At 39.7% G+C, this 17,412-nt stretch overlaps 1 protein-coding gene across 1 annotated transcript in view; it reads left to right on the top strand.

Moving 5' to 3' along the window:
• The window catches only part of LOC126184228 (protein eva-1), a 270,719-nt gene that overhangs the window by 218,103 nt on the left and 35,204 nt on the right, over positions 1-17,412 (top strand). Inside the window, exons 3-4 of the mRNA XM_049926597.1 lie at positions 1,784-1,927; positions 14,783-15,031. Coding sequence (XP_049782554.1) covers positions 1,784-1,927; positions 14,783-15,031 — 393 coding nt within the window. The remainder of the gene's footprint in view (positions 1-1,783; positions 1,928-14,782; positions 15,032-17,412) is intronic.

A 17,412-nucleotide genomic window follows, 5' to 3' on the forward strand; every position in this document is an offset into this window, starting at 1 on the left:
TAGCTGCCACTGATCTACAGAGGTAACTGTGACAACTCCATTTGGTGATGTATGACCTCTTTTCTGTCAGAAACTGTGCAGTGCAGCAATAATATCAGTAGATTGACAAATATCTACCATTTATTTGTTAGGGCATAATGCAAATACTTATACTACCTCCCAAATTTGATAGGTAGCAGTAGGAAATCCACAGAATATCTGCATTGCTTTTTTTCCCTTCACGATATACTTCATGTAATCATCAAGGTGAATGTTCCCTTCACTTTATTTCAGACATGTTACAGGTGATGTCATTTGTTACTTTACATACTTGACAGTCCACTACAGTTTTCCTGGATAGGCTTCTTCTTTTAGTTATATCCTCACTAAAAGTAAAGGATTTTTCACTATTGCAGTATTGACATGTAGCAACAGTCAAAAGAAATTCTGAAAAGCTTGCACTTACTAATTGAAATAAAACCATTATTTCCACTATTTACAACACCAGAATCATCTTCATTTTTGGTTTGATGTTTCAACTTGTGTTTTGAAGAATTGCCTGGTGAACTTTTAGGCGTAACCTCACTTTGCTGCTGTGTAGCAATTTCTTAATTTTTATGATTTCCAACAACACGCTTGTTTTGATTACCATAAAATTTATGACTGCAATTAAACTTCTTCATTTTTGGCATTTTATGATGCAAAATGATTGAAATACTTAGTGACAGCAACAAGCTCATGACACAAACACGTGGAAAAACATAACTAAACATAAGTAATCTACATATATCAATAGAAAAATCAATCACAATAAATCCCTGCTCATAGTACAGTCAATATGTTCTTCAAGGATATTATGTAAATGAGTTGCTATGGAAATAATGGCGCCAAAATTAAATTATGAGACATTGCAGGCAAAGTTTTGTGTTTGAGGCATCGCAGGCAAAGTTTTGTGTTTGGCAGTAATGTGACAGCTAGGCATTCACATGCTGCATCTGCTTTAAAAAGGATTTAAACATGAAAATGAGGCAATATATGTAAAGTACATATTTTTAGAATCAGGAAGAAACGGAATTTATTGAAAAATCATTTTTTGGACCCTCATGACATTCAGGTCCACTTAAGATGGATGTCTCATATGACAAGCTGTTTGGTGTTATTCAAAGTACTTAATGAACATGTGATGTAGCAAGGTCCATTACATCTTCTGAAGAAAGCAATTTTAAAATTGTGGAAACCTAGGTTGAAGGTTCCAGTGAACCTATATTTGCAATTTGTTGGCTGATTTTTTTCTACATCTCCAAGTTTAATGTCATACAGTTGCTGAAGTTACAGCCATGTTTAAGATTTTTTTGAGAAAATGCTTTTAAAGAAGATGTGATCAAAATAAAGAAGTTGTGTGGCCTTCAGTGTAACTGTATATTTCTTCTTGAGTAGCATATTTCAAATGAAATTTTTACTTGCTGTGAAAGTAAAGAATGCTTAAAATCTACTGGTTTTTGTTTCTGACATTATTTAAATGTTTCACAACTGAAAATTATACTCTTCAGTAATTTATGACTTGTACTACAAACATAGAGGAAAGAAAATGAATTGATTTTGTGATTTTTCCTTTGAACAGTCTATGAAATACCCAGCTGCATAATGTGTGTTCTGCTTGCTGTGAAGGTAGTTTCTACATATAGGATAAATGTAACTTGATGTCACAAACCTTAATCAAAATATCAGTACATAATTTCTATCCTTAACGCTTCACCAAATAGCCTAAAAATTCTAATTTTGAATTTTATCTGCTTTACTGCAGCATGCCTGGTGAGCTATGCCACAGAAATTGTCATGAGAATGTGTCATGGAAAACGACGTTGCACACTTCCTGCTGATTCTGAAACATTTGGTAAACCCTGCAGAAGTGACTCACGGATGTATCTCAAAGTTGTTTATACATGTGGTAAGTATGATCATATATTGTAATGCTTCTTTTGTCTTTTATAACTGCCTCTGTTGAATTTAGTATGAAAAAAAAGAATGAAAAATATAACACATTAAAAGTATGTGATATTAAGTAGTGATGAACTGTGATTCTTTGGCTTCAAATGAAATATAAATAAATTCCTGCCCCCCCCCCCCCCCCCACATTGATTTGTGAAGTACTGAGAAGGTAATGTAAGCATATGCTCATTTAGTTATTTGTTCATCCAAAAAGTCTTTCCAGCTTGTGGAATACAGTATAAATATTGTGTATGAATGTGTGCAAATGTTCATGTGTCCAAAAACACACACACACACACACACACACACACTTGCTCTTACTCTTACATAAAGTACAGAAACAGTAATATTTAACAAAATAATTGATTTTTTCCATTAAACAGTTTGTAGTCCTTGCAGTACCTGCACTGCCTTGTTTCAAGTCTCTTGTACTTCGTGGGTTCTAAAAATGTTAGGGTTTTGCAAATAAAGTGAGAATGATGAAATTATTTTTCCCTTATGTGATGGACTATCATGCATTTGTATCACACTGTTTCTCGTGGAAGTTTAAAAGCTAATGTCCTTACTGACTTTATATGAAACTTTTTCCTTTGCTTTGTGATCACAATCAGGGATATTAAAATTTTCATTTTTTTTAAAATTCACTGTAGCAAATTTACAAATTTCTAGTATATACATACAGGGAAGGGGAAGGAATGATGACTTTTGAAAGAGGGATTTGCAAGAATCTGTTTATCAATCATATTGCATTGTTCTTACAGTTCTTTTTGAGTTAAGATGATGACTGAATTAGATGTCATATTACCCTAGAATATAATTCTGTACTGTAGGATGCTGTGGAACTGAGCAAAGTAAAGTGTTTTTGCACAGTAACTCTTCTGAGCATTACAGGCAATATGAGTATTCACATGTTTCAATTTTTTGGAATAAATCTTGCATGAATGACATATATAAATTAGCAGAGGAAACAGCTAACAGAGTGTTTCAAAAAAGTTCTCAAAATTTTGTTATATAGTTATTGTATACTGTAAAAAAATGTAATCAACTGTTTATGTTATAAGACTTTTGTACTTGGTACCAATACAAATTACAGAATGTGGCTACGAATTCTTTTGCGATGGAGCCCTTGCAAAAATGTTCTTGGTTTATTTGCCACATCAAATTCAGATGAAACCCCAGTATTATGGAACCCACATTTCCTGAATAACAAACATTTATGATTTATGAAAGCATTCAGATGGGTGGCTTAAAATAAAGGAAAGTTACCAAAAAATATCAACATCTCAAAAAGTTTTGTTTCAAATGTGATCTGATGCAATAAGCTATAGACTGCAGGACACTAAACAAAAAAATATAAAAAAAACACAATGGTTGAGAAAAATTTATATTCAAACTTAATGAATGTTTATAATAAACAAAATGTAGTTTTTGATTTGTTCAGGTGTAAGTGTGACTGAAGTACAGTTGTTCAGGTTATATGCTAATCATTTGATGAAGATGTGTTATCTGATAAAAATGTTCTAATATTTCATCAGATTGTGACAAGAAACCAGCATGGTGCAATGATTGATAACTAACTTCAAAAAGGAGATAAATTTAAGTTTGGATCTTCATGAAATGTGAGAAGTAGTACTCTTTGATTTGACATTTTATGTTGAGTCTCATATGTTGCAAAATACCTAAAGAAGGCTACAGATCCTGAAGGAAAATTTTCGTATAGGTTCATTTCTACATCTACATCTACATAAATACTCCATAAGATACCGTAAGGTGCATGGCAGAGGGTACCCTGTACCACTACTTGTCATTTCCCCTCCTGTTCCAGTTGCAAATAGAGGGAAAAATAATTGTCTGTACACCTACATATAGCCTTAATTTCTTGTATCTTATCTTTGTGGTCCTTACGTATGATGTATGTTGGTGGCAGCAGAATCACCCGCACCCGGCAGTCAGCTTCAAATGCCAGTTCTCTAAATTTTCTAGTTCGTGTTTTCCAAAAGGAATGCTGCCTTCCCTCCAGGGATTCCCATTTGAGTTCCTGAAGCATCTCCATAACATTTGTGTTTTGTTCGAATGTACCAGTAAAAAATCTCTGAATTGTTTCAGTGTCTTCCTTTAATCCAACCTGGTACAGATCCTAAACACTCAAGCAGTACTCAAGAATAGGTTCACCATCATCCTATATGCAATTCTTTTAGTGGTGAACCACTCTTTCCTAAAAGTCAACCATTTGCCTTCCCTACCACAGTTTTCACTTGCTCATCCCACCTCTTATTGGTTTGCAACATTACGCCCAGATATTTAAATGACTTGAATGTGCCAACCTGCTCACTATAGTTCAATTCTTTTATCTTGGCAGTTCGCGCATGCCCACCCAGATGCAGAAGATTGCTGCGTTGCCAGTTGGACGCGCCAAGAGAAGCAGTGCCATAGTGTAGTTAGCAAACTTACGTTTAGGGGGGAGCGCGCAGTTTCTGAAGCAAAGCCACCACGGCTGCATTAACCCTTTGGCTGCTACAGAGACGTGCTCCCCACATTCCGCGATGTGCGTGATTTTGTCATCACTGCACTGCTCGCCTGTGCAGACACATGGTGTTTCGACTGCTTTGACACACTTTATCATTCGATTTCATAAAAACTATTTGGCCCAAAAATTTGATTTTTACACATCTTCTTGACTGATACCTTCCCCCCATAAATGACTTAATTTTGTTTCGATGTTCAATGCAGTTATTGTGCAGCATTAGATGTAGTAAACCATTGCACAAAATTTTGAAGAGTTTGCAGAGGTAAAAGTCCATAGCGTATACTTTCCATATGGTCAGTTTTAGTTGCCACTAGAAATTTCAAAAAATTACATTAAAACGAATAAAATTCATGAAGTAAGACACTTTGATACTGTTTTTAAGTAAAGAAAATATTAAGCACCGAACCAGGTTTGAACTCAGAATCTTTCATTCAGCAGCCCTACACTTTTACCATTACGCTAATGCAGCTCGTCATCCAATGTATCTCCCGGAGGACTTAAAAATACCACACAAAATACCGACAAACACTGTTGGTATGACTATGAATTACTCACGTTTCGTCGAAGTACAACAGGAAATAACAATTACCGCTGTTCTTTATTGTGAAAAAGCGGTTAGTGGGAATGATACAAACACCTTTCCTTGCTATCGCCTGAATTAGGAAGCGTATTGCTTGTTTGGTTTAATTAATTAATAGAATATGAAGCAATTGGTATAAAGAATGCTTTCTCCAAACTTTCTATAAAAGAACGTCTGCTATCAAGACATTGCTTTTGTTCAATTACCTTATTTATGACTGAATGTTTCTAAAACTGAACACACTCGCCCGTGCTCTGCACTGCAGTAGAGCTCTGGCAACGTCGTTCTCTGTTCATTGGCTGACTGTGTTTTGTGACGTCAGATGCGCACAACGAACCTAAACTCGGCCACCATCATAAATGACGCGCACTTTAGTAATACTGTATTCCTACTCATCTGTATTAACTTACAATTTCCACATTTAGGGCTAGCTGCCATTCATCACACCAATTGAAAATTTTGTCTAAGTTGTCTTGTATCTTCCTACAGTCACTCAACTTCGACACCATGGCATCATCAGCAAACAACAACAGACGGCTGTTCATCCTGTCTGCCAAATCATTTATGTACATGGAGAAGAACAGCAGTCTTGTCACACTTCTCTGGGGCACTCCTGGTGTTACCCTTGTCTCTGATAAGCACTTGCCATCAAAGGACAACATACTGGGTTCTATTATTTAATAAGTCTTCAAGTCTCTCACATATATGTAAACTTATTCCGTATTCTTGTACCTTCATTAACAGCCTGTAATGGGGCACCATGCCAATTTCTTTCTGGAAATCTATAAATACAGAGTCTGCCTGTTGCCCTTCATCCATAGTTCTCAGTATATCATGTGAGAAAAGGGCAAGCTGAGTTTTGCATGAGTGATGCTTCCTAAAACCATGCTAATTTGTGAACATAAGCTTCTTAGCCTCAAGAATGATTATTATTTTCAAACTGAGAATGTGATCAAGGATTCTGCAGCAAACAGAAGCTAGGGATATTGGTCTATAATTTTATGGGTCCATTCTTTTACCTTTCTTGTACACTGGAGTCACTTGCATTATTTTCCAGTTGCTTGGGACTTTGTGCTGGGTGAGAAATTCACAATAAATGCAAGCTAGGTAAGGGGCCACTGCCATAGAGTACTTTTTGTAGAATCAAACTGGAACTCCATCCAGACCTGGTGATTTATTTGTTTTCAAATCTTTAACTTGCTTCTCTATGCCAGGTATGCTTATTTCTATGTCATCTATACAGGAGTCTGTCCAATGGTCAAATGATGGTATGTTAGTATGGTTCTCTTGTGTGAACAGTTTCTTGAATGTGAAATTTAAAACTTTGACTTTTGTTTTTCTATCTTCAATAGCCACACCAGACTGGTCAACAAGGGATTGAATGGAAGCCTTTAGAGCCCCTCAGCAATTTTACATATGACCAGAATTTTCTCAGGTTCTCTGTCAGATCTTCTGCTAGTTGTCATGAATGCTGCTCAGATACATGGATACATCTAGTATTGGGCTAAAGGGTGACACTTAGTAATTATGAAGAAGGATAATGTTATTAAAAATGGGTTTTCTTTACTCACTGAAATGAAATAGAAATTTGAAAACTCTGACAGTTACTCCTCTCATGCTCCATCCATGAATGTTAAGTGTAGTAACAAATATATCAATGTTTTACAAGTGCCCACTGACATGAACTTACAGGGTTTTGGCCAAGTACAGATTGTATATAGATAAAGTGTTCATCCTCAATTGGAGGCTGACATGAGTATCAAGCATAGGTTCCAAATATCACAAGCTTCTAACTTCTAAGAGAAAAGGGAACAGAAAGTCTTACATCATTACATATTCTTATCTCCTGACTAACAGAAGACAATTGTAAACAGGGTAATGGAAAATACTTGGTGGAATATAAATAACGGAAGGAATAAAGGTAACAACTCACTGAACAACTGAGGTGCTGAGAGACTGATAGACTCATAAACGAAGCTGAGAATGTTGCTACCTTTCGGACAGATCCTTCTTCAGAGATATACAAAGTGCACATACATATGCATGCACAGATGGAATGAGAGAAGGGAGAAATAAAACAGGAAGTGGGAGGGAGAGTTAGGGAAAGGTGGTCGATGACTAGGAGGGAGTAGCAGCAGTTGAAGGGGATAGGAATATGACACTGGTGAGTATGTTCTAGCCACAGAGAGGAATGGGTGACTAATAGTACCAGCACAACAACTTCACAGGGATGAGGGGTTGTGGCAGGTGGGGGTGAGAGCGGGGAGAAATGAAATGTGAAATGGGAGGGAGAGTTAGGGAAAGGTGGCTGATGGCTAGGAGGGAGTGGCAGCAGTTGAAGAAGATAGGAATATGACACTGGTGAGCACATTCTGGCGACAGACAGGAAGAGCTGCACACAGTGCATAATGGTGTGGGGAGGGGGCGATTGACAGTAGAAGAGGGAGACTACAGCGATGAGGGTGTGAGTGTCGGATGAGCGAAGCTAAGGTCATGGTGCGGGAGTGAGTGTGGGTGTTGGGTAGGGAGTAGCTGAGAGTTAGGGCAGGAGGATTATGGGATTGAAGGATGTGTTGTCAGGGCAGTTCCCATTTATATAATTCAGAGAAGCTGGTATTGGGAGGGAGGGGTCGAGGGATCTAGATGGCACAGGTTGTAAAGTAGCTATCAAATTCAAGCATGTTGCACTCACCAGAGTGTTTGACCACTTGATGGTTAGAATATGAACTCTGGAATATTTACATATATAACTACATTCTACTTTGTGGATGTACAGGAAAAGCTTTTCAGATTGCAATTACTACTCTCAGAATTCTTTATGTGGTTCATAACTGCACACCTTGAAAAACTTGGAGAAAACTGCACAAAATTTTCTCTAGCTGCCACCCACATCAAGTGATGAATGACGAAGGGGCACTTGTCTGGTAGCTCATGGATATTGAACAACATGACATAGCTAGAAGGTCACGAAAATTTTGTTAGCTGAAATTGCTGTGAGACCATGCATTCATACAATGTAATTTGTGCTTGAATTTGCTAGTATATTTCCTGTTTGAATGTGTTAAAAACAAGTGCTTTTATATACGCTCCATCATAAAATGAATGGCAGATTTTATGCTCTTGGATATTAGAAATTAACCTTCTCCTTTCTTTGGTATTGAAAGCATTGTTAAATTTTTTAAGAAATTTGATCATTGTCATCTGAATAATTGTCATATGAGCTATATTATCATCACATTTCTGAAACTGAAACAATGGTAGCTCGTGAAGCTATTCATGCCTTTCAATGTGTGTAGTATTTCAGATAGTGGTAGGCTCACTGCGTGAAGCAATTCCTTGTTAATAAGAAGGATTTGCACTTTTTATAGTTCCTTGAATGAGTATTTTCAACCTGAAGCAATAACTCAACATAAATTGTGTTTCATTCACATACTATACAGTTTTTGCACTGTATACATACGCAAGTGAGCAGATCTACATCTACAGCCATACTCTGCAAACCACTGTGAAATAGAGATCAAAAATGTGCTCTATATACTTGCTTTAAACTTGCCAGTCAGTTTTATGATGTCATCTAAAAACTTGCAGCCTCTGTAAGCTCAGAGAGGCAAGTTGCAAGTCTCCACTGCTGCCCATTTAAGTGAAAACTCGCCGCTTGAGTCAGTTGTCAGGTGCAAGTGGACTACACCAGCATAAAAAGGAGAGGAAGTACATGAGTTTGGAGGTGTAGCTGAGGACTGGCTGCATTGCCACAACATATGCAACCTTTGGGCATGTTTATTAATGGTGTGCTTCCAGGTGTTCTGCCAAATTGTTGTTTTCATTTTATGCACAATATTTTGACAACCAACCTAGCCATCTTCTTCTGGTGCTGCGAGTGTTGCTATTATTTATATTTGACACCTGGCCTCCAAGCAAATGGATGGATCAGTCATTAAAATATTGTGCATAAAACAGAAACAGCAGCTCAGCGGAACACACAGAAGCATGGCATTAATCAGTCACACCAAGAAAACCTGAGAGTTCACATAAGAGTTGTTATATATCAATACAATGACTGATCATTTAGCAGTGAATATTATTCTCTATCTGTCTCTCTCCCTCTCTCTCTGTCTGTCTGTGTCTCTGTCTCTATCTCTGTCTCTGTCTCTCCCTCCTGCTATGTGTGTCTAACAATTATGTTGACTTACACACACCTTTGACATGTTATCGAGTCTATGTCAACAGTACAAGAAGCAGGACTTGAGGATGAATAATGATTAATTATTAAAATAAATTTACAAAAATGAGTGATAAGCTACATGACTTGCTATTAGCCCGTGAACACAAGTTGCCATGATCAAAAGAATACACAGATAGCACACCTTTTGGCCACAGGACAGTGATAGTCCTCAGTGCCTTGTTTTTGCTTGACTGCATACATATATTTTCTCATGATGAATGTGGAATAAACAAGAATACAAACACTTGTTTGCATTGGATGAAATTTGTATGTTTTTTGTCTGAATTGTCGACTATAGCACTGAATGTGTTTCAGACATCATTCTTCCTCTATTGGAGCACATTCTCTGTTGTATACACTACATCACTTAATTTTAATCTTATATCCTTGACAGTATCACAAAACACAGCTTCAGTTGAGGTCATCTGATCCTGACAATTGGCCATTTCGCCCCATCACTGCTACTTTAGCTACTATAGTGGGGAGGAAGTAAGCCAGTATGGTGCTGACCTAACAGTGGTGCCTTGATTTCTAATTTACTCAGCCCTCAACATTAGACTCGTACTCATTCTCTTTCTTATCTCTACTGTGAAGTACATGGCTGAGGATAATTTCCATTGTAATGCATGTTAGGGTTCCTTTCCATTCCATTCACACTGGAAGAATGATTGCTTAAATTTCCTTGTGTGCACTGTATTTCATGTAGTTTTGTTTTCAGAGTCTGTACAGGGTTAATACACATGGGGCTGCAGTATATTCCTATATTTTTATACAGTGCTCATTTTTGAGACTTTATGATTGTATTAGACACCCTCAGTATCTTGTATTGCCTCATCTAGCTACAGTGCAACCATGAAATCATATGTAAGGATGGTCATGGTATGCAATACTCATTTTTGAGACTTTATGATTGTATTAAACACTCTCAGTATCTTGAATTGCCTCATCTAGCTACAGTGCAACCCTGAAATCATATGTAAGGATGGTCATGGTACTAATGGATGTCATCTTAGGAGATAGTGTTCCTTGCTACTTGTCATCTTAGGAGATAGTGTTCCTTGTTGTTGCAATTAGTCAAGGAATCACAATATTGCAGACTAACAAGGCTCTATTCTATCATGTACCCAATATTCTCAGAGGGGGAAGGTCTGGAGGCCTTGCTGCCCAGAGTAGTCTTGGAGAGTGGAGAAGAAATAATCACATGGATATTGTCCTACTGGAAGACTATGTCTCCCTGACGTTGTTGAAATGGCAACATAATTTCCTGAATTAAGTTTTGAATTTACAGTGCAGTGCTCCCTCAACAGACATCAGAGATAAACTATCATTATTGGCTTCAAACCATGATGTCTATATGTGGCCCTATATGTCACCATATCTGCTCTCACCTCTTACCACACAACTACTTCAGTCACCTTTCGGTTTCTGTTTTTATTGTATCTTGTGAGACAGGTTGACTGCTGATGAAGTATGAGAAGATTCTTAGCAGGTGCCACCTTTGCTCATAGTCCAGCTTCCAGGAAACAATTGCTGATGCTCCTAGGCAATCTGAGTGCAGCATTGATCCTAATTTGTGATGTAGTTGCCTTTAACATCAGAATGGTCATGTGATGCAGTAGTCCAAAATGACCATATGCTGCTGCCATTTGTAACCAGGACAATTAATATGAGCATCTTCCATTGCCCACTAGCACCAACATTCATACATTTCTGACACACCACATCCAGTGTGCCCAGAAATTCTTTATAAGCTCACTAAGAGTCAGTTAAACGCACAAGTTCTTCACATTGGTAGATGTGTGTTTCTTACTCTGTTCACAGTCTGTCACTTTGAATCATTGCCTTTATTGTCATATATCAGTGCAAATATGTCATACCTGTTACCCGCAGATGTACTTATTTTTAAATTTCCACAAATATATGTCTTCATTGAGGGAGGGAGGGGCAGGATATGTTAAAACAGAATGATATGTAGCAGTTATAATGAAATCAAACAATGGAAAATCCAGGATGGAATGTAACAATACGAGAGAAAGAAAGTTGCTACTTACCATACAGCAGAGATGCTGAGTCACGATAGGCACAATAAAAAGATTCACACAATCATAGCTTTTTCAGCAGTAGACACCCATACACACATGCACACACACTCACGCAAGTGCAACTTGCACACATGTCTGCAGTCTTGGAGAACTGAAACTACACTGCGAGCAGCAGCACCAGTGCATGATGGGAGTGGTGACTGGGTGGGGGTAAGGAGGAGGCTGGGGCAGGGAGGGGGAGGGATAGTATGGTTGGAGTGGCAGACAGTGAAGTGTTGCAGTTTAGACGGAGGGCAGGAGAGAAGGTGCAGAGGGGGGAGGTGGTAAGTAGCAGAAAGGAGAGAAATAAAAATAAAAATAAATTAAAAGACTGAGTGTGGAGGTGAAATGGCAGCTGTGTAGTGCTGGAATGGGAACAGGGAGGCGGCTGGATGGGTGAGGACAGTGACTAACGAAGGTTGAGGCCAGGAGGGTTATGGGAATGTAGGATGTATTGCAGCAAAAGTTCCCACCTGTGCAATTCAGAAAAGCTGGTGTTGGTGGGAAGGATCCATATGGCACTGGCTGTGAAGCAGTCATTGAGATGAGGGGTATCATGTTTGGCAGCGTGTTCAGCTACAGCCACTTGTTTTTTGGCCACAGTATGTCGGTGGCCGTTCATGCGGACAGACAGCTTGTTAGTTGTCATGCCTACATAGAATGAAGCACAGTGGTTGCAGTTTAGCTTGTAAATCATATCACTGGTTTCAAAGGTAGCCCTGCCTTTGATGGAATAGGTGATGTTAGTGACCGGACTGGAGTAGATGGTGGTAGGAGGATGTATGGGACAGGTCTTGCATCTAGGTCTATTACAGGGGTATGAGCCACGAGGTAAGGGATTGGGAGCAGGGGTTGTGTAAGGATGGATGAGTATATTGTGTAGGTTTGGTGGACGGCGGAATGCCACAGTAGGAGGGGTGGGAAGGATAATGGGTAGGACATTTCTCATTTCAGGGCACGACGAGAGGTAATCAAAACCCTGGCGGAGAATATAATTTAGTTGCTCCAGTCGTGGATGGTACTGAGTTACGAGGGGAATGCTCCTCTGTGGCCAGACTGTGGGACTTTGGGAGGTGGTGGGAGACTGGAAAGATAAGGCATGGGAGATTTGTTTTTGTACAAGGATGGAAGAATATTACGGTCAGTGAAGGCTTCAGTGAGACCCTCAGTGTATTTAGAGAGGGACTGCTCATCACTGCAGATGCGATGACCACGGGTGGCTAGGCTGTACAGAAGGGACTTCTTGGTATGAAACAGGTGGCAGCTGTCGAAGTGGAGGTATTGCTGGTGGTTAGTAGGTTTGATATGGATGGAGGTACCAATGTAGCCATCTCTGAGATGGAGGTCAGCATCTAGGAAGGTGGCTAGTTGGGTTGAGTAGGACCAGGTGAAGCAAATGGGGGAGAAGTTGTTGAGGTTCTGGAGGAATGTGAATAAGGTGTCCTCACCTTCAATCCAGATAGCAACGATGTCATCAATGAATCTGAACCAGGTGAGGGGTTTAGGATTCTGGGTTTTTAGGAAGGATTCCTCTAGATGGCCCATGAATAGGTTAGCATAGGATGGTACCATGCGGGTGCCCATAGCCGTACCGCGGATTTGTTTGTAGGTGATGCCTTCAAAGGAGAAGTAATTGTGGATGAGGATATAGTTGGTCTTGGAGACTAGGAAGGAGGTTGTTGGTTTGGAATCCATAGGGCATCTGGAAAGGTAGTGTTCGATTGCAGTAAGGCCATGGGCATTAGGAATGTTAGTGTACAGGGAGGTGGCATCAATAATGATGAGCAGGGCACCGTGTGGTAACTGCGGAGAGATGGTTGAGGAAATGGTTGGTATCTTTTATATAGGAGGATAGGTTCCAGGTAATAGATTGCAGGAGTTGGTCTACGAAATCAGAGATTCTCTCAGTGTGGGCACAGTAATCGGCCACAATGGGGTGTCCTGGGTGGTTGGGTTTATGGACTTCAGAAAACATGTAGAAGGTGGGAGTGCAGGGAGTGGTAGGGGTAAGTAGAGATATGGACTCTGGGAAGAGGTTCTGGGATGAGCCTAAGGATTTGAGTAGTGATTGGAGAACCTGCTGGATTGCTGGAATGGGATCACTGTGGCATGGTTTGTAGGTGGAAATATCTGACAGTTGAAGGAGTCCTTCTGCCACATAATCCTTTCGGTTCAAAACTACGGTGGTGGAGCCTTTGTCTGCAGGTAGGATTATAAGATCAGGATCAGTTTTTAGATGGTGGACTGCGGTTCTTTCTGCAGATGTAAGGTTAGTATGCATGTTGAGGGCTTTGGGGAATGATGGTGAGGCAAGGTTCGAGGATAAGAAATTCTGAAAAGTTAACAGGGGCTGGTTTGGAGGCAGTGGGGGTGGATCACGGTTGGATGGGGGAGTGAACTGAGTTAAGCAAGGTTCAATATTGGCCTTTGGTTGAGTCTGATTGGTCGGGTTGGTGGTGAGAAAGTGTTTCCACTGTAGGGACCGGGAGAAGGAGAGAAGGTCTTTAACTAGTCCTGCATGGTTGAATTTGGGAGTGGGGCAAAAGGTGAGGCCTTTGGAAAGGACTGATATTTCTGTGGGACTAAGGCTTCTGGAGGAAAGGTTCATGACTGTGTTGTGGGTTTGCTTAGGTTTTGAGTTCTGTGTGTTGGTGGGAGGGAGTTTTGGAGGGTGGGGTAAGTGTAGTAGGTCTGCGAGACAGGATTTCTCAGCTATGAGCAGACGTGGGGGAGGTTTGGAGGTTGTTGTAGAAGTGGCGGACAGTGGTACTCCGAGGTGGGAGTAGGAAGTGAGCAGGATGGAGACCTTTTTGAGGTGGTGTTGTGCATGTTGCTCAAGTTCCTGCAGGGCAGGAATTTCAATATGTGTTATGGGTTCCAGGAATTTGGGATTACATAGCAGAAGAATTTTAATTTTAAGAGTTATAATGAAATATTTTTCAGTTTCATAGTTTGTAGGTAGCAAATTCAGTTTAAATGAGAAGAAAGATAAGTATTTCTTTTTCTTTTACAGTTATACTCAAGTTTAAAATGTATGATTTAGAATTGCATTGTGTTTACTGCATAAGAAATTTGTAAAATTTATTTTATGTAGGTGACATAAAATATACCATGTAGTATACTTTGTCTCATGAATGTTGTAAAAACATTTTGTATGTTACAGTTTCATTGTAAAACAACTCAATATCAGTAATGTGGCTCATTTTAGCTACTGTGTATCCAAAAGAGGAGCTCATACTTAAAACTCCTAATTGACTAATTTTTCCCTTAATTGAGCATTTTTATGTGAATTTTGCAGTACATCAATCATGTGGAATTCTAGGAAGAGCCACTGGTACTATATCTTTACAATTATCTTTGTGCACTAAACATTGACCCCCTTCTTAAAGCATGGTTTGTTTTAGTTCCCCGGAAAGTTCTGATGGAAGCCATTGAGGAAGCAGCTCAGGCAGATGAAGTAGCAGATGATCACGAAGATGACCTAGATGCCTATGACACTGCAGATGAAACAGGTGCCTTTTCTCCATCTCCGAATGTCCAAGGAGCAGGTCCTGGGCTCAACGACAGGGGAACAGGAGGTGCAGCACCTGCTAGAGACCCTACAACTCTCTCACCTCATGCTCCAGTACATGATGGAAACATCAATCATTCTGGTTAGTGTGAAATCTACACAGAAAAGTCATACGTTATCCTTCTCAACAGATGCTGTGTTGCCATACTCAGAATAAGATATATGGTGAACAGTAACTGAACAGCATGTGTTGAAGGATAATACCTTTCTTTGAGCCAAGGTTCTAAACTATCTTCAAGAATTGTGAATTTTGTTACATCACTACTGGCCAGTTTATACCTTAGAAACAATTTTCAGTTGACAGATTTGTACTCATGTACATGTGCGTCAAAATATGTTCTAGTCCAAAGGTTTTCTTTAACTTGAAGGGAAATACTGATGACTTGATGTACCAAGCAGCTGTCTAGCACCTTACAACAACAAAATTACACACTTCAGACAGGAAAGAAATTGAGACATAAATCAAAACATGTAAATGATAAAATAATAAAGGGCTGATGAAAATAGATAGAAAAGAAGTGACAAACAGTAAATTGCAGACAGGGAGATAATGAAACAGACAGAGCCTAAGAGCAGGAAAACCATAATGTGGGAGGCCTTAAGGATTGAGAAAAGTTGCAGAAAAGAAAATTAGCAAAGAAAATGAGCAGATGGAGACTAACATATGTTAATTCTAAGTGTATAACAAAAGCACAATATGCATAGCAGGATTCTGCACACACTAGTGATACAAGAGAAGATGCCAAATGAGTGACATGATAAGTTTAACATCCTATCTTCTCTACATGTAATGTCTTATTTAGTTATTGTTCTAAAATAACTAACTGCTGTAGTGTCATTTTCACTGTTGCAGTCTTTTTCCACGTGAGTTTTTTCTCTAATTCCAGTCATAGAGACTCTTATACTTATCTTCATGATTCTCCATCAGTTTAGCTTTAATTCTTGTTCAATTTACATATATTTTACCCTTGTGTTTCAACACATTCCTTTCACCAGATCTGACTAACAATCTTTGAAAGCATTATACGTAGGTGTGAACAATGGGCTACAAAGTAGTAGCAGAAATTGTCCAACCATGTCACACAATACCTTTAAGATCACACGCTACCCAACTAAAAATGTGAAGCACCCAGAACACATGGTCAGATTGCAATGTAACTTCATATGCATAAACACCATCAGTAGGTTTATAAATTATTAGAGTTGCAGTTCTCTGTGACAGATATAATGGTCACTGGAGTGCATTAGTATTGTCCATGTTTAGTGTTCTTACGAGGTCAGGTAAGGTGTATACAGTTCACAAACACTGTCAGGTGTTGACTCATTGCTGTAAAGGACGTGAAGATGCCATGCACCCATGAGAGACAGCATTATCAGCACCTGACAGAGTTGGAAAGGAGCCTCATTAGGGATCTTCATTTGGTCAAATCATCCAGTATCTAGATTCTTGTGGCGCTAAAAGTGTGACCACTGTTGTATGTTTGACTGAATGGGAACATGAAGGCAGGTATACTCATTATCATGAAGGTCAGATTGACCATGACTGACTACCAAAAGGGAGGATTACCATATCGTGCATGAAGCACACTGTGCCTGCCATCTGAGAACAAGTAAAGGACTCCAGATGTGTGCGAATTCCTAAGGGACCAAACTGCTGAGGTCATCAGTCCCTAGACTGACACACTACTTAAACTAATTGATGCTAAGAACAACACATACACCAATGCCCGAATGAGGACTTGAACCTCCGGCAGGAGGGGCCGCGCAATCCGTGACATGGCGCCTGGGAGGGACCGCGCAATCCGTGACATGGCGCCTGGGAGGGGCCGCGCAATCCGTGACATGGCGCCTCAAACTCTGAGGCCACTCCTTATGGCTAAGGACTCCAGAATGAAATTTTCACCCTTCAGTGGAGGTTGCACTGGAATGAAATTTCGTGGTAGAGTAAAACTGTCTGCCGGAACAAGACTCGAAATCAGGACCATTGTGTTTCATGGGCAAGTGCTCTACCAACTGAGTTACCCAAGCACAACTCACAAACCATTCTCATAGCTTTACTTCTGCCAGTCCTTTATCTCTACCTTCCGAACATCACAGAAGTTCTCCTGTGGAACTTGTGGGACTAGCTCAGTTGGTAGAGCACTTGCCCTTGAAAGGCAAAGGACCCGAGTTCAAGTCTTTGTCTGGCACACAGTTTTAATCTACCATATCAGCACACTCTCTGCTGCAGGGTGAAAATTTCATTCTGGAAACAACCCCCAGGCTGCAGCTAAGCCATTTCTCCACAATATCCTTTCTTCCAGAAGTTCCAGACCTCCAAATTTTGCAGGAGAACTTTTGTGAAGTTTGTAAGGTAGGAGACGAGGTACTGGCAGAAGTTAAACTGTGAGGGCGAGTCATGAGTCATGCTTGGGTAGCTCAGTCAGTAGAGCACTTGCCCACAAAAGGCAATGGTGCTGAGTT

This window comes from Schistocerca cancellata, chromosome 4 (genome assembly GCF_023864275.1).
Source record: "Schistocerca cancellata isolate TAMUIC-IGC-003103 chromosome 4, iqSchCanc2.1, whole genome shotgun sequence".
NCBI lineage: Eukaryota > Metazoa > Arthropoda > Insecta > Orthoptera > Acrididae > Schistocerca > Schistocerca cancellata.